This window comes from Equus przewalskii, chromosome 2, assembly GCF_037783145.1.
Source record: "Equus przewalskii isolate Varuska chromosome 2, EquPr2, whole genome shotgun sequence".
NCBI classification, from domain to species: Eukaryota; Metazoa; Chordata; class Mammalia; order Perissodactyla; family Equidae; genus Equus; species Equus przewalskii.
The window spans coordinates 4,811,721-4,829,427 of record NC_091832.1 but is presented as its reverse complement, the minus strand read 5'-3'; the positions used below and the strand labels follow the sequence as shown (position 1 = coordinate 4,829,427).

General features: G+C 51.9%; 1 protein-coding gene and 1 long non-coding RNA gene across 8 annotated transcripts in view; one reads left to right on the top strand and one right to left on the bottom strand.

Moving 5' to 3' along the window:
• MROH7 (maestro heat like repeat family member 7) overlaps positions 1-17,707 on the top strand; it is a 48,082-nt gene that overhangs the window by 13,140 nt on the left and 17,235 nt on the right. For 4 of the 7 annotated variants that reach the window (XM_070592188.1, XM_070592181.1, XM_070592192.1 and 1 more), the window contains exons 4-13: positions 5,018-5,091; positions 7,262-7,345; positions 8,259-8,338; positions 8,679-8,808; positions 10,674-10,769; positions 11,262-11,366; positions 11,578-11,713; positions 14,243-14,355; positions 14,766-14,945; positions 15,335-15,489. In XM_070592188.1, the coding sequence (XP_070448289.1) occupies positions 5,018-5,091; positions 7,262-7,345; positions 8,259-8,338; positions 8,679-8,808; positions 10,674-10,769; positions 11,262-11,366; positions 11,578-11,713; positions 14,243-14,355; positions 14,766-14,945; positions 15,335-15,489 (1,153 nt within the window). Of the gene's footprint in view, positions 1-5,017; positions 5,092-7,261; positions 7,433-8,258; positions 8,339-8,678; positions 8,809-10,673; positions 10,770-11,261; positions 11,367-11,577; positions 11,714-14,242; positions 14,356-14,765; positions 14,946-15,334; positions 15,490-17,707 lie in introns of all 7 variants that reach the window. The other 3 variants (XM_070592220.1, XM_070592215.1, XM_070592207.1) reach the window with 1 other exon arrangement.
• On the bottom strand, positions 4,347-16,853 carry LOC139079127 (uncharacterized). The gene is made up of 3 exons (XR_011532456.1): positions 16,443-16,853; positions 7,118-7,300; positions 4,347-5,883 (listed from the first exon to the last, which is right to left on the bottom strand). It is a non-coding gene; the product is annotated as an uncharacterized lncRNA (long non-coding RNA).

Genomic DNA, 17,707 nt, shown 5'->3' with positions numbered 1-17,707 from the left:
ATATCATACAATTCACCCATATAAAGTGTACAACTCAGTGGTTTTTGGTATATTACATTAATTTTTAAAAAATTGGGGTAGAATATATACAACATAAATTTGCCAGTTTGACTATTTTAGGCGTACAATTCAGTGGCATTGTCACACTCAATATTGTGCAATCATTACCACTATTTCCAAAATTTTTTCATCACCCCAAACAGAAACTCTAACCATAAAGCAATACCTCTTCATTCCTTTCCCTCTTAGTCCCTGGTAAGCAATAATCTGCTTTCTGTCCCTATGAATTTGCCTATTCAAGGCGGCTCATTTAAGTGGGATTATACGATATTTGTCCTTCTGTGTCTGGCTTGTCTCCCTTAGCGCAATGTCTTCAGGAGTCATCCATGTTGCAGCCAGTGTCAGCGCTTCATTGTTCTTTACGGTTGAGCAATATTCCAATGTCTGTACGTACCACATTGTCTTTACCCGTTCATCCATGGATGGGCACTGGCTTGGTTTCACTTTTTGGCTTTTGGTGAATAACACTACCATAAACACTGACATACAAGCATGTGTTTGAATCCTTGCTTTCTGTGCCTTCAGATATATACCTAGGAGTGGAATTGTTGGATCACACAGTTGTTCTATGTTTAGCTTTTTGAGGAACTGTCAATCCGTTTTCCATAGCTGCTGCACCATTTTACATTCCCACCAGCAATGTACAGAGGTTCCAATTTCTCCATGTCCTTGTCAACACTTATATTCTGGTTAAAAAAAATTTTTATAGTAGCCATCCTAAAGGGTGTGAAGGGGTATCTCACTGTGGTTTTGATTTGCATTTCCCTAGTGACTAATGAAGTTGAGCATCTTTTCATGTGCCTATTGGCCATCCGTATATCTTCTTCGGAGAAATGTCTGTTCATGTCTCCAGCCCATTTTTTGATTGGGTTGTTTGATTTTTTGTTGTTGAGTTGTGAGAGTTCTTTATATATTGTGGATATTAAGCCTTTGTCAGATATATGCCTTGCAAATATTTTTTCCCAGTTAGTGGGTTGTTTTTTTGTTTCAATGTTTTTGAGCTTCTTATCAATAGGATAATGCTGTATGTTCTGACTCTGGCTTCTTTAGCCCAACGTTACGTCTGTCAGATTCATCCACATGATTGCATGTTCAGCAGTCCATTCTTTTCTATTGCTCTGCAGTATTCCATCCTACGAACACACCACAATCTGTTTATCCACTCTTCTGCTGATGGACATTAGGATTGTTTCTATTTTTTGAATATTATGAATAAAGCTACTTTGAACATTTTTGTACATGTCTTTGGTGCACAGATACATTTATTTATCTAGAAGTGGAATTTCTGGGTCATAGCATAAGCGTGTTTAGCTTTCGTAGATGTCCTGAACAGTTTTTCAAAGTGGTTGAATGAATTTACCCTCCCACATGTGCGACTTTCAATTGCTCCATATTCTCACCAACATTTGGTGTTATCAGTTTAAAAAATTTTAGCCATTCTGGTGGGTGTCTAGTGAAATTTCATTGTGGTTTTAATTTGCATTTCTTGATGACTACTGATATTAAGCATCTTTCAAATGATTATTGGCAGTTTGTATATCCTCTTTTATAAAGTGCCTGTTCAAGTCTTTTGCTCATTTTAAAATAATTGGGTTGTCTTTTTCTTATTGATATGTGGGAATTCTTCATGTAATCTAGATATGCGTTCTTTGTCAGATATATGAATTGCAACTATCTTCTCCAAGTCTGTGGCTTGCTGAAGCCTTTTGGTCAACAGAAGTTCTTAATTTTAAAGAACCCAATTTCCCAATTTTTTTGGCTATTGGTTTTTGTCTCCTGTTTAAGAAATCTTTGCATACCCAAAGGTTGTGAAAATTGTCTCATATTTTCTTCCAGAAGCTTTATTGTTTTGTCTTTCACATTAAATTGATAATACATCTTGTGTTAATTTTGGAAAACCGTATGACAGAGGGCCTTACGGTTCATTCCCCCCACCCCAGGATCACTGCTCCAGACCACTTATTGAAAAGACTGCCCTTTCCCCTCTGAATTGCACTGTCACCTTTGAGGTCAATCAAGTAACTGTGTCTGTGCAAGTTTAGCTCTGGACTCTCTCTGCTCCTGTGGCAATTCGTCTGTCCTTAACCATTGTCTTAGTTGCTGTGGTTAGAGTAAGATTTGATGTCTATTAGTGTAAGGCCTCCAACTTGGTTCTTTCTCAAGGTTGTCTATTCTAAGTGTTTTACTCTTCCATATAGATTCTAGAAATAGCTTGTTGATTTCCATAAAAGAAAATAAAAATCTGTGGCATTTTCATTGGCATTTCATTGAAACTAGGATCAATTTAGGTAGCATTGTCTTCTTTATAATACTATGTTTTTACATCATAGTCCATTTATATTTAAAGCAATTATGGATAATTTGATATCTATCGTCTATGTCTGTGTTCTTTGTTCCGCTTGTTCTGTTTCTTTTTTTCTCCTTTTCTGGTGTTGGGGTTTTCTCTTTTCCTCCCCTGCTTGTGTAGAACTTACACACTGTTTTAAGCCTTTTAGTGATTCTCTAGAAGCTGCAATATCATATTTAACTAATCAAACTCTGCATTAATCAATGCAGTTTAAGGCTCCAGAACACTTCAACTCCGTTTATATGCTGTCCTGGTAGTGTTTATTAACTCTGTCTTTTCCTCGACGCTGTAGACATTATTATTATTTCCTATGGTTGATGTCCTTACATTTACCCGGATGTGACCCTCTTTCCTTTACTTCCTCGCTCCTTGCAGCTCAGACCTTCCATCTGGGACTGATTTCCTTCTGCCTGAAGAACATCCGTTAGAATTTCCTTTAGTGGATTCTGCTGATGCAAAACTCTTCCCATTTTTGTCTGAAAATGCCCCTATTTCTCCTTCATTCTTTTTAAAAATTTAAAACAATAAAAACTTGCAGAAAAGTTGAAAGTACCGTATAAAAATATTTTTTTCTGAATCATTTGAGTGTAAGTTGTCAAATGATTGTCAAATGATGCCAGCATCACTCTTGAATTTTAGTGTGTATTTCTTACAAAAAAAGACAAAAAGTAACCATCAAAATCAGGACATTAATACTGATACACTGTTACCATCTAATCCCCCGGCCCCATTCAAATGTCACCAATTGTCCCAGGAATGTTCCCTATAGAAAAAGGATCCAGCTCAGAGTCTCTCGCACTTTTCGTCCAGTCTGTTTCTCTTCCTCTAGTCCTCAGCTTTATCTTGACTTTCATGTCTTTGATACACTTGAAGGTTGCAGGCCAGCTACTTTGTGAGACGTGCCTGAGTTTGGGTTTGTCTGGTGTTTCCTCATGATCAGACCCGTGTCGCGCATCTTTGGCAGGAAGAGCGCAGAAGTGATGCTGGGTTTTCTCGCTGTGTCCTGTCTGGTGGCTCATGATTTTGGTTTGTTCCCTTACTGATGATGTTCGCTTCAGTAAGAGGGCTGCTGCCAAGGTTCTCCACAGTAGTCTCTATTTACCCCTTTGTAATAAATAGGATGTGGGGACGTACTTTGAAACTATGCAGACAGTGTTTGAAACTGTGTAAATATCCCATTCGTCATCAAACTTTGAATTTATTCGTTTGTTTATATTAGTGTGGACTCGTGGTTTCCTAATCTATTCAATGGGCTGTAATATAGTGCTACCATCATTTATTGTGATGCTCAAAACTTTCCCTAGTCTGATCAGTGGAATCCCCTTTGAGCAAGGTTTGGGACCCTTTGACCTATCCCCATCATTCCATGAGCTCTCTTCCTTGTGTTCTGGTACAAGATATTCCGGGCTCATCCCGTACCTTCCCTGCCCAAGTCGTAGAATCAGGCTTTTCTCCGAAAGCCTTGTTCCCTTTACTGGAGAATGGTACTTCGAAGTCAAGATGTTGGTGCTAGCTGTGTTCACTACAATTGGGGTGTCTCTGCTTCTCCCTATTGGCTCCACCCTCCAGCAGCCTCTGGCAGCCAAGATGCTCCCGAAGTTCCAGGCCGTTACAGGCCCCTAGTGATGTTGATCTTGGAAGGAGGGAGACCTGCTCTCCTTGGGGTTCCCCTCAGCCCCGTTATTAAAGGGCTCGTTTGGCCCTGCTCAGCCAAGAGTCCCTCCCTGGACAATCACTGTGGCTGGGGGCCCGGGACTCTCTCATTGGCCAAGCTTGTCTTCCAGGCCCACCCCTCATTGGAGAGGGGGTAATAGGTGGGACTTGCAGAATTCAGCCTCACCCAGCTGCATGGAATAGGTGGGCTGCAGGGATGACAAGGGCTCTCTCACCAAAGAAAGATGAGGAAATCTGGGGCCGACAAAACACTAGACGTCTACTGTACCAGAGAAGTGTTTAATCATACATTGTGATACAACTGAAAGAAGAGAATAAGATGATGCTGAGATGATCGCACTGGGCCTTCCTTTAGCCTGAAGGAGTGGCAGACGAGCAGAGGCCTGAAGGAGGGGAGCCCTAGCTGGGCAAGGGGATGTGGCAGCAGAGAGGCCCAGGTATTTAATCATACATTGTGATACAACTGAAAGAAGAGAATAAGATGATGCTGAGATGATCGCACTGGGCCTTCCTTTAGCCTGAGGAGTGGCAGACGAGCAGAGGCCTGAAGGAGGGGAGCCCTAGCTGGGCAAGGGGATGTGGCAGCAGAGAGGCCCAGGTAGAGGAAACCACCTGTGCAAAGGCCCTGAGGGGGAAGCTTGCCCAGGACCTAGAAGGGGGCCATTGTGGCCAGCATGGTGAGAGGGGAGAGCAATGGCAGAAGGCTGGGGAGGTTGGCAGGGGAAGGCTGACCTGGAAGGGCCTTGAAGGCACTAACAAGGGTGCTAGCTTTATGCCCAGTGAAAGGGGGTGTCACTGAGGGGCTTTACGGAGGGGAGCTCAGTCTGGCAGCTGGAGGAGTAAGGACTGAAGGAGCCCAGCGAGGGATGGGAGACAGGACTATGGGACCATATCTTTACCCTCCCTTTTCTGTCTCATTGAAACTGTGACTTGCAGGAGCCTTCGATGAAGTGGCCTCATGCCTGGTGAAGGTGCCAGGGAAGAGAGAGGAAGGCAACAGAACGGCTCCGGTATGCTTCCTGCCCAACCCCACCTGCCTTTCCTGGGACGCTGCGCCCCCACTGCCCTGCCCCAGCATTCCTGGTTTCTCTGTCCCGCTCTTCTTTTCTCCGTGGTTCTCATCACCATCTGATGCGCAATATGCTTTATGAGGTCCCATTATTTCCGGGTAGTCTCTCACAAGGGAGCTACCCTCCATGGCTCAGGGATTTTGTCTGTCTTATTCACGGCTGTATCCCCAGCATCCAGAGCAGGGCCTGGCACACCACAGGTGCTCAATAACCGTTTTTTAAACAACTCAGTGAATTGTGAGAGGGCCTCTAAAAGGGGAAGAAAAGCTGGAAATGTTCTTTTTCAGGACACAGGCCCAACCTAGGTCTTGGCTCTGTAGCAGGCCTCAGGAGGCCAGAGACAGCCAGCACCTCAGGACCTGGTGAGGGCCGGGGGGCAGACTGGACAGGCTGTGGACATGAGTGTGGCACACGGAGTGTGGGTGAGACTGGTGGGTGGACAGTCAGGAGGCAGGGGATCCGCTGAGGCCAGGACGTGCAGGAGGGAGGCCCTCCCTCAGCCTGCTTCAGAGGAAGCTCCAGCCCCGAGGTGGGAGTGCAGAGTCGGGGCGGGAGAGGGTGAAGCGCTCAAAGAGGCCTTGCACTTTGGGAGCATCTGTCCTCATCCTGGGTATTTCTCCGGTTTTCCACCGTGCTCTTGCCACACTGGCCACTCTGTTTCTCAACACGCCAAACTCATTTCTGCCTCGGGGCCTTCGCGCTTGTTTCTTCCACCAGGAAGGTTCTTCTCATCTATAAAATGGGCACCATAAAGTTGAAGTGAGGCCTATGTTAGATAATGTATGCACAGCCCGAGCATGGTGCCTGCAACAAAAGGGTTTGTTAATGTGGTCATTTAACAAATTTCACTGAGCTCCTCCTATGTGCCAGGCACTGTTGCAGGCACTAGAGATACAACAGTGAACCGCCACTCACTCTGGGGAGACAGGCAGAACTTCCCCCTGGCTCTTCACATGGCTCCCTCTTTCTGGTCTTGCAAGACTCGGACCAAATATCGTCTCCTGCGAGAGGCCTTCCCTGACCGTTCGGTCTAAACCAGCAATCCCTCTGCATCACTTTTGCAGGTGGAGTTATCAATTGCTGTTTAACAAACGACCCCCACGCTTGGTGGTTTAAAAGTTCAGTCTGGCTGCTGGGGGCGTAAGGATGGGAGGGGCCCAATTTCTCACGAGTCTGAAGTTTGACTGGGCTTAGTGGGGTTCTTCTGATCCGCATGGTGCAGATTGAGCTTGCTCGGGGGGGGGGGGGGCTGTGGGAGGGGGACCAGAACATCCAAGACGACCCTCCTCTTCCAGGGTCTCTCTCCACTAGTGTCATTGTTCCGCGGTCCAGCCTGGGCTCCCTTACAGGCTGGCGGCTGGTTCCAGAGGGAAACAGTGGAAGCTGCCGGTTCCCTTAGGGGCTAGTCCGGGAGCCGCGTAGCCTCGCTTCCCCAGCATTCTATGGGCCCGAGCATGTGGCGAGATGAGTCCGGGGTCAGGGGCAGTCTTTCTTGGTAGGAGGAGTGGGAGGGAACTTGTGACACCTCTAACTACCACACTGCCCTTCAGAGTCACCGGCTTTGCTTTCTTTACTGTATGAAGTTATCTATTTCATGTCTTTTTCTTCTTCCGCGTTGATAATAAGAACTAACAGATTAATTGAACATTGGTTAATCTATTCCCTCTCTCAGATGGCAAAACGCCTTAACCTGAGTAGGATGTACTCTTAAGAAGGGTAAATTCTGGAAGGCTCTTAAGAAGTATCACTATTGGTGGGACTTCAGCTTGAGGTGTGGGGACCCTTTCTGTCCTGTCATCCGGCCTCTTCTCCCTTAGTTGACTGTTGGAGGGGGGTGCTTTGCAGCCCTTGATGCCTGCCTGTCCTCTAAAAGCTGGCCTTCGGGATCATCTGCTGCCTCCCCCGACCGCTGCCACTACCATCTCCTCAAATCTTCACCCTCCCCGTTCCCTTTGTGGTTTCTCACCTCTCCGGGCCGGGGGTGGGCAGCGGGGACGAGCAGGCTGGCTTGCCTGCAGGTGGCGGGTGGCTAACAGGGGTGTTGGGGCAGGCCCTGAGGGCTGGCTCAGTGTGGCTCTCACCCCATGGCTTTGCCCCCTGCGGTCCCGAGGTCGAGAATGTCATCACCGTGCAGAAGAGCTGGGATACGCTGGAAGTGGAAGGAGAGAAGAAGAGCGTGATGAAGAAGATGATGGTGAAAGAGGCCCACACGGTTCTGTGGCATTGGGTGGGGACAGGGCAGAAGTCCTGAGTCCACCTGCTGATGAGACACGGGGTCAAGGTGGGCTGAGGACAGAGGAGGAGGCGGGGCGCTTGGACTTGAGTCTCAGCGCCCCCTCTGACTGCCCCTACCCCTCGAGGGGCTCGGGTGGGTCACCACTGTCCTCTGAGCCTCACTCTTCTCATCCTGGCAAACGACTGTGATGATATCGCGTGCATGGGTGCTTCCTGGGAGGACCCAGCCCCACAGGTGGCTCACTGTAAAGCACCGGGGAGCAGTTACTGTTGCCAACGCCAGACGTTCCTCCTGCTGGGAAACTTCTGAGAGTTTGCTTATCATTTTGCTGAACACAATCACTTCTCAGGTCTCCACCAGGCTGCATTGGGCAGGGATAACCAACAACATTTCCAAAATCGTATTTAGCTTGGATCCCTTAAAGAAAGGAAAAAATCCTTGCCCTTGATACCTTCATTTAACTAATATTAACTGCATGCCTATCACGTGTAGGTGCCAGATCAAAAGTGAGAAGTCATGAGAAGGACCTTTTAAAGGAAGTCAATGGGACCTCTTTCAAGGGTTTTGGCTTTGGGCAAAAGTCCGTGGTTGAACACAGGCCCAGAATGAGGCTTCTGAAGGCCCTCCTGCTGAGCACTGTGTGGGGTGCAGCCGCTTAGGGTGCGGGGTGTTTCTGGCGGCCTTGAACTGAGGGCTCAGGACGGGGTTTGAGCAGTGGGCTGGCCCCCCAACTGGAGGCCGGGCAGGGCTGGAGCGGTGGGGGAGCTCTGCCCAGGCTGTGGGGCCGCCCGCCTGCTCCCTCGAGGAGGGGCCTGGTGGCCTGCAGCGGCGGCCTGTCCCCTCACTGGCCCCTCTGTGGTCCCCTGTCCAGAGGCAGATCCAGGAGGAGCCACTGGATTCCCTCTCGAGCTCCGTCCGCCAGCAGGCCATGGAGACCCTGACCCAGCTGAGGTGTCCACGGCCCCTCCCCGGGCCCAGCCCCTTCCCTCTTCCCATGGGCTCCGCCTGTCTCTTCTGGGGCCCCTCCCTGTGCCCCACGCCACTCCTGTGCCGTTTCCTCTCCCCTTGCCCAGTCCCTGCCAGGGCCGTCTGCCCTCTACACCCACTTCCCTCCCCCTCCACCTCATTGTGCCCTTTTGTCCATCTGAATGTCAGGCCGAGCCCCGAGCCCCGGGAAGTCCCTGGGAGCCCCCAGCGAGGCACCCTCATCCCAGTCCTACAGCCTCAGCGTCCTGCCTCCAGCACCAGGGACCCCCTCACTTCTTGCCTTTGCTGTCTGTCTCTTTGCCAGTCACACGCGGCCTGTCCTGGGTGTGCGGGAAAGATCAGAGCTGGTGAACACGTGTGTGAAGAGTGTGTTCTCCCTGCCGTCTGTGCAGGCCATGCAGGAGAAAGACGAGGCCAAGGCTGAGGCCATACAGGTGAGGGGGTGCTCCCCGGCGGGTCCTCAGGGCTGCCCGGGGTTCTCAGGGGAGTCACGTTTCTGGACTCCCAGCAGGGAGAGAAAGGGTGTTCCGGGGGTCGATAAGGATCTCAAGCTGTGCGGCCGGGGGGCACTTTACCTCACCTCTCTTGGCCTGAGTAGGCACTCCATTCGTATTTGGTGAATGAATGAATCTTTGGAATAAGGGGTCTCTCATCTGGAATGCTCTGTCCACTTCTGGGCCCTGCCCTATGGGGGGATGTGGACACATGTTGGCTCGGCCAGAGGAAGTGGCCACGATTGGGAGGAGGAGGGGGGCTGAGGACCGGGCGAGTTGGGGCTGAGGCCTGGAGGAGAACAGCCTCAATGGGTTTGTGTGGGCATCTTCAGCCTCCGCAGCGCTGACCCAGGAGAGGCGGGCAGAGGCGACCCCTACTGTAGGACGCAGGGTCCGTGGGGAAGGTTAACGGAGCTGGGTTTCAGCTCAGAGTGAGGCACATTCATTCATCCTTCCATTCAGCAAAGATAACTGAGTGCTACTCCCCAACTAAGGGGGCGAGAAACAGTGGGGGCGGGGGCAGGGGAGAGGTGGGCATTACCCAAGAATCATGCAGTTAACTCAAAACTATAAAGAGCCCCGAATGGGGGCACCCGGCCTGGATGGGGGTCAGGGGTCGTAGTGTTGGAGCCGAGAGGTTAAAGAAGAGCTAATTAGCTGAAGGGGCTGGGGATAGCAGAAGGAAGAGCATGACAGGCAGAGGGAACAGCCTGCATGCGAGGCGGCCTGATGATGGGAGACCTTGGTGACTGCAAGGATGACAAGCAGCAGTGTGGCTGGAGCCCAGAGGGCGAGGTGAGAGTGCTGGGAAGCGAGGCTAGAGAGCAGCGCCAAACCGCCCTGGCAGCAGGAGGACGCTGTGTCCTGGAGGTGCTGCGCTAAGACCCTAAGGAAAGTTGGGGAATCTCTGCTGGGTGGGAAGAGAGAGGAAGCAGCCCTCTTGTAGTACCAGGCCTGGCCAGCAGAGGTGAGTGCTGCGCAGCGATGGGCTGCAGATGGGCGGGAAGGAGGAAGCAGTTGGTGAGTGGGGCTTTCTTGGTGGTTGTGGTGGAACCCTGGTGTGCACAGACTCAGGAAGTCTGGACAGCGACAACCTGGGAGACAGACGTGGAGAGCTGGCAGGAGGGGAGGCAGGGAGAGGGGTCTTCCCAGAGTGGCTCAAATCCACTGCTCAGCCTTGTGTATGTGTAATGCCTGCACCTATGTGATGCCCAGGATAATTCCAGGACTACGGAGTGGCCAAGGGAGGAGGATCTTGGGCAGGGGACAGATGGCTCCCTGAAGGGGCAGCTTGGGAAATCTGTTTGGGTCTAGGAGTAGCAATTAAAAAAAGAATCAGAGCACTTACCCAGAGACAACGGTAAAAATTTATCTGACTCTTACGGTTCTAGAACATTTTCCCACCCATTCTCTCGTTTGTCCCTCCTGACTTGAAACTTCCTTGTGTGACTTTGGACGAGTCTCCTCATTTGTTAAATGATAAAAACACTTAGAGGACAAAGATGGTTGTGCAAATCACCAGGCACTCCCCTGGTCCGTAGATTCTCGAGACTGCTGGCTCTGCTTCCTCCCCTGGCGGTGGGAAGTGCAGGGATAACGATCACCGATGTGTCAACCAGGAAACTGTAACCCATGCAGGGGAAGTATTTGTCCCATATCACGCATCAACTTAGTCTCAGAGGTGGGCCCGGAAGGCCGCTCCCTGAGTCCCAGAGCCCCTCCTCCCCTGACCACGCCAGGGGTTGTCTGGGGCTGAGCTCTGCTCCAGAGGCCCCCTAGTGGCTTGGTCCTCCTCCTGTCCACAGACGCTTTACCGTCAGACCTTGGATGCCCTGCAGACACTGCTCAACGCCCTCTTTGTTGAGGACCCCACTCCTGCTGGGCTGAAAAGCATTTTGGAGGTGTGGGGGCAGGGAGGAGAAGAAGGATGGAGGGGAAAGGAGAATTGGCTTAGGAGCTGGGGGAGGCGGGGGCGCTGGACCCAGAAGGAGGGATTTGACTTTAGGATGTCATCTTGTGCCAGTCTTCTGCCTCCCTGTCCTGAGAAGCCCTGTCACAGACGCCTGCCCCTTGGCTCTCTCCCTATCCGCCGACTCCTGCTACAGCTGCCCCCATATCTTTGCTCTCTCCATTCTTGTCCTTGTCTTTCTCTTCTCTCCTCATGACTCTTCATCTTCCATCTCTCTCCTCGCTGGTGTTCATCTTCCTTCTGGTCTTTCAGCCCTATTCTCAGCTTCTGGACCCTGTGTTCCAAGAAGAGGAGAGGGCTATGGCAAGTTGCCTTTATGCCCTCCCCAGAAGCTTCTTGCTGATTGGTGCAGGCTGGCCTGCACCCCAGGCAGCAGGGGCTGGCATCCAGCCTGTAGCTCTAAGAGTTGCCGTTGTCCTCACAGCCCCTGGGGCCCTGGATGAACTCTGGGAAGGCCCATGAGCGAGCACGGGCTGTGAACAGCAATGTCTCTGTGTTGAACCACACACTTCTGACCCTGCCTTTCTTTGTGAGTGGCTTCTGGGGGGAGGGGAGCACTGCTACGGAGAATCTCCCCAGCTCTGAGGGAGCCTGTGCATCCGTCCAGAGCTTCCCCAGTGGCCTTTGCCATCTTCAGAGGGCTCTGCTATTGGGGCCAGACCATCTAGCTCTGGTTACTATTTACTGTCTAGCATTATTGAACCTATGAGACTCGATTCTTAAGGTTACAACACAAACAGATGTCCTCTGGGTTCCCGGCGCTGGGGCTTCTGCTGGGGAGGCTCATCCTTCGCATTGGGGATCCTGATGAGGAGATTGGACGGGAGGCCCTGGACGGCATCACCATCCTCTACACCATCCTGGAGCTCCAAAAACGTAAGCCCTTTGGAGTGCGTCTGAAGCAAGGTTTCTGAGCAGGTGCTCCGTCTCGGAATTGACTGGAGCCTTGGCAACAAGGCACTGGTGGGAAATAGGGGCGACCAGCACAGGGTCCAGTGGGGACTGGGGTGAAGGCTTAGTCCCCCCAAAACTGGGGTACAAAGGTACAAACGAGCCTACTTTGATGTAAGCAATTCTTTATAAGCCTTTCCTCTTCCTCCCAAGTTTCACTTGTGACTTTCGTTTTCACATTCCCATGGCACCATGTACACCCAGGCAGGATAGCCCTAAAGGTCTTGTTCTGTGGTCTGTCTTCCGTACCAGACTATAACCCCGTTTGAGGGCAGGACAAGGCTGTGTCCTGTTCACTACTGCATTCCCCAGGTCTAGCCCTGGGCCTGACACATGGTGGGTACTCAGTGAATATTTACTGAATGAATGGACAAAGAATGGGTCCTATCTTAGCATCTGGAGTGGCTAAAACCTGCAGCTGGGAGAACATCCCTGGATTCGGCTCCAGGGCGCTAGTGATGCGGTATGGGCCGGGGCAGGGACCAGCTGGCCTGCACTAGAGGTGGGCAGTATCAGCTGTTACTTGCCTCCTTCCTTTCTCCAGAGTCCCAACTCTGCCCCAAGCCAAGGGACCTTGGCATAATGTTCAAACTTTCCTGGCTCTGGAGGCAGAGTAACCTGGGTACAAGACCTGGCCCTAGCCCTTCCCAGCCGTGTGACCTCAGACAAGCACTTTTCCTGTCCAGGTCTAGATTTCCTCATCTGTAAAGGAGGGTACAATAGCGTATAACTCACAGTTTTTGAAAGATTAAATGAGATCATATATAAAGCGGCCAACTCAGTGCCACACATTACAGCCGCTTGTCAAATACAGTTTCCTTTTTTTCCTTCCCGACCAGGACTATCTGATTAGTTTCAGCCCTTTGGGATCTGTCTGGTGTCCCTGCTCTTCTTGATCTCTGGTGCTTGGGGTAAAGATTTGGCCCCTGGCAGATTTCCCCCTCTGTCTGGGAGCCACTCGTACCTCCTGAGTGATGGGTGAGGTGGGATAAGCATGTTAATGGTTAGCCTTGCAGGCAGGAATAGTGTAGACCAAATCAGTATTTCCTGATTCGGCAAACAAAATACAGGATACCCGGTTATAGTCAAATTCCAGATAAACAATGAATAATTTTTGGTATATTCGAGACAAACTTTGACTAAAGATTACTTGTTTATCTGAAATTCAAATTGAACTGGGTGTCTTGTATTCTATCTGGCAACCCCAGGCCGAACGCACGGTTAGAGTGCTGAAGGGTGAAGTGGTGGTCCAGGCCCCTGACCGCAGGGCGCAGCAGACCGGGGACTTGGACCCGGATCTGCCTGATTCCAGGCTTCAAGCTCCTTCCCTTCACAAACAACCCGCACACTTGGTCCACAGTCACGCTGCCTTGGTGTCCCTTCCTTATGCCCATAGGCGTACGACCCAGGTAGCACCCAGGCCAGGCCACAGCAAGGGCGCAGGAAATGTGCCTGAAAGGTGTTTCCTTCAGCAGAAAATATGGAGCCACCATGCGCCAGGCACTATTGTAGGCACTGGGGACACAGTAGTGAAGAAAGAGGTTTATGATTCAATAGCCCTCCCTTTTGAGCTGGTCTTCTTTTTGTCGGGAGGCAGACAATGAACAGAACAAACAACGATATACAGAGTGTAAGTCAGGGGATGATAAGTACTCAGGAAAAAAGCAGAGAAGTTGGATTGGGAATGTCAGGGGCAGGGGATTGCAATTGAAAAGAGGTATTGCCACTCCCTGGAGAACTGCAAAAATGAAACAGACAGTGCCACGTGCTGGTGAGACGTGGAGCCTCTGGCACTCTCTACGCTGCAGGAGTGGAAGTGGTCCCTGCTGCAGAAAGCCGCAGCATCCCCTGATGATGAAACCATGCCCACCTTGGGACGCAGCGATCCCTCTCCCGGCTGTGGACCTACAGATGGGTGCATGTAGACACCAAAAGGCACGACCAGACACACCAGAATGTTCATAGTGCTGGGCATAATAGCTGGACACAACCCACATGTCCCTCAGAGGTAGCACAGATAAATAAGTTGCAGTATCTTCATGCTGTGGAAAATTAGGCAGCTCTGAGAACTCATGAACTAAGGCCACCTGCAACAGCGTGGATGAATCTCACGTAATATTGAGTGAAAGCCGGACACAGGGGTAACATACTGTATGAGTCCATTTATGTCAGGTCCAACAGCGAGGAAATCTAATCAGTGGGTTTAGAAGTCAGAATAGTAGTTACCCTGGTGGGGGAGGGGGATGGTGGACTGAAATGGGCATAAGAAGGGCTTCTGGGGTGCTGATCATGCTCTGCTTCTTGACCTGGGTGCCAGTTACATGGATAGGTTCACTATGTGGAAATTTATCAAGCGGGTCACTTAGGATTCGTGCACTTCCTACATCTATGTTTAACAAAAACTTTTAAAAAGTAGGGCGCTCTGGCCTCACTGAGAAAGTTCTCTTCTTGCAGGAGCCAGAGATAAGGAAGAAACTAACAAGAAGGAGCTGTATGAGACCAACAAGCGTTTTCTGGGGCCCTACAACCCTGTCAGCCCATGCCAGAACATTCTGCGTGTGATCGCGGTGACCGCCCATTGCCCACCAGCCCTGGCCTCCCGGGAACTGGGGAGAGAGGGGCAGCGCCAGCCACCCCAACACCCTCTGCCCCTCTATCTTTCAGGCCAGCTCTAGTCCCCTTCCAAGAAGCCTCCCCAACCACATGGGCCCATCTGGAACGCCCCTCCTCTCCAGACTGTGCCACAGCCCGTGGGCCATGACTTCCTTCTCCCGGAAGCATGTCACCCAGTTCTGGGGGGAGGGGCCATTTCTCCCCTTTATTCTTAGCTCCTCCCCAAAGGGACACTCACAGATTCACCGTATCTGCATGGCCCGCCCTGCCCACCTTTGCGTGTGCCTGGCGGTGCTTGTGCGGCTGTGCATGGCTCGCTCGAGGGCTGTCCGTGTGTGTCAGCATCTCTGGGCCTCTGTTTCAGGAATTTGGAGACTTCCTGGGGCCCCAGCAGGTCAAGGATCTGCTGCTGGCAGCCCTGGAAGGGCTGAAAGGTGGCTCGGAGGAGGCTCGGGGGAAGGACTCGGGGGAGATGATGCAGCTGGCCTCAGAGGTCACGCTCAGCTCGGTGCTGGAGTGGTACCGCCACAGGGCGCTGGAGGTGGTAAGGCCCCCTGGGAAGGGCTGCGCTGGGAGACCCCACCAGGCCTGCTCATCCCCTGGGACGGCCAGCCCTGCCATGGGCAGGGTGAGGGTACAGGAACCCTAAGCACTAGGGTGGGGTAGGGGTAGTGGTGGCTGAGAACTCAACTGGCTGGACGGGGAGGGAGAAGGGTGGCCAAGACAGATCGGCTCATGCCCAGGGAAGGAGCAGGCCTCTGCCAGCCTCTCTCTCCCCATGTCTCTCCCGTGTACCCTCCTCTGCCCTCTCTCCCCTCCCGCCCACACGCTACCCTGTCACCCATTCCTTCCTTCTCCGTCTCCCTCTCCCCACATCCCCCCTTGCCTTCTCCCATTGGCCCTCTGACTGCTCACACCCCAACTGTGCCCCAGATCCCAGAGATCATGCAGGCCATCTACGTGCAGCTGAGCCATATCCAGGAGCCACGGGCCCGTGAGGTGGCCCTGCTGCCCATCTCTCTCCTGGCCAGCTCCTTCATGACTGAGGTCGTCGTGGCCCTGCTCATGTGTCCCCTCCCGCTGGACAGGTACCAAGTGAGCAGGGTCCCAGCCGCCACATCTCAGAGGGTTGAAGCAGCCCCCATCCTGGGCTGGGAGCCCCTCCTTCTACCCAGAGAAGCCCCTTGCCCTCTCAGGTGGCCTCTCTTCTGTGATCCGTGGTCTTTATGACGATCATTAAGCACTTCCCGAGCACTGCCGGCATCAGTGCTGAGCATTAATACATTCTTTCATTAGTACAACAATGAAAACAATCCCATTCTACAGATGAAGAAACTGAGGCTCGGGGAAGTTTCTTGCACTAGGCACCCATGAGCAAGCAACAGAACGAGGACCTAAACCCAGACCTGACCAACTCCAAGCCCAGAGCTCTGTAATGATGCCATAGAAAGCAGGCCTGAGTGTTGGCCCTGACTCTGCCTCTGACCGCTGTGTGCTTGCCTCTCATTGCTTGCCCTCTCTGGGCTTCAGTTATGCCCCATAGGCAAAAGGAAGAAATAATCTCTGCATTCCCACCCCAGATGGATGGTGTGACAAGTAATGCAGCCCGCTGTGCTGAGTGCCTGCCTGGGCCTGGGATGGTGCTCCATGCTCTCAGCCTTCAGGGAGCTCGTGGTCTGATGAGCAGAGGGACTGTAGCCAGGCGGTGAGCTCATGGGCAGGAGGGACCAGCCCGACTGCTCCAGCCTCCCAGACCAAGAAACACTCCCACACCTCTGAATGAATAAAACAAGGCAGTGAGTGTGTGAGCCACACCTTAGGAGGGTTGAAAGCGGATGCAAAAGTATTGTGCAGAGCCGTGAAAATGGGGCACGCTTCTAGCAAGCACAGCTGGTGTCGTTCACAGAAGCCAAGGGGATCAGTCGGGATGGCGGGGGCCAGAGGGACATCCCGTCCTCCCACCTGGAAAACTTTAACCCTTTCTGGCTGCAGTGTCCACCACGGGGTTTTCTTCATGGAGCCCCTAAACGTTCAGACTCACCAGAGGGGGCCATGCTGGCGTCAGGGTGGCTCAGGGCGTAGGACAGGACAGTGCCAGGCTCTTCTTTGCAGGAGGCCAGCAGCAGCCAGACAGAGCTGGCACGAAATGTGAGGGCCTCGCTCTCAGTGCCAGCCTGCTCCTGCGGGAGCCTGAGCGCGGCAGCCTTCTGAAGTTTGTGCCCCGGATGCCTCACTCTCCTCACCTGTCTTGGCCCTGAGTCCAAGAGTCGGGTTCTGGGCCTCCCAGAACGAGGGGCTGAGACCCTGGGGGGTGCAGCGGCTGCTCTGGCCGACGTGGCTCAGGTCTTACGGGAACTAGTGTCTCTCACAATAACTACAAATGTTGCTTCCAGGGTCCCCACAGGGACAAACCCGGTGACAGAAGTGGCCGCAGCCTGGGAAGCTCAATGCTGCAGTGTCCCCACCGGTTCTTTTAGTTAATTTATGGTTCCTCCCAGCCCAGATGCAATTTACCAATTGGGTCATTTTTACCATAAGCACTGTTGCTTAGCAACATAGTTGACATACTATCTTTATCAGGTTTCCAGGGGAACGGAGCCAGAAAGTTAACGGAAGGTTCAAACCTCATGCAGAAGGGGAAAAGGGTATTGTTAACCTGTTAGTCACTGGTCTGTCAGTGCTGTCAACCCCCCACAAAAGGAGTGCCTGCAGGCTTGCTGGCATAGACGCTTTCCCCTGCCTGGCGCACTGCCTTCTAAGGGACAGGAGCGGGCACTCCATGATATTATGTGACAAATGCAGGATCCAGCCTCAAAGGGCTCCTTGGCGTAGAGGAATGAGCACAGGCTCCGGAGGCATCAGATCTGGTCACTTCTTGACAGCAGCTCACTAGCTGTGTGGTCTCGGACTGATGATTTCACCTCTCTGAGCCTCAACTCTGCATCTGTAAAATGGGAATAACAACCCACCTTGAGGGTCGTTGTGAGGATCCAGTGACCTTGAATGTCTTGGATATCTTGTTCACGTCTGTATGCCCCGAGATTCGCCTAGTGCCTGGTGTACAGAAGATGCTCAGTATTTGCTGAAGTAATAAATGGTATAGGAAGCACCTGGCATGACACCTGGGAAACAGGGTTTTCAGTGATTGTTAGCCCCTTACCTCTTCGGGAGTGTTTCCTGGACCATTCTTTGCTGGTGTGCCCATGGATGCCACTTCGATGGCATCTTCCCTTCTCCTGCCTCAAACCGCTGGGAGGCAGGGTGGGTCCCACAGCCCTGGTCCCCCTAACCATGCCCACCCGACCT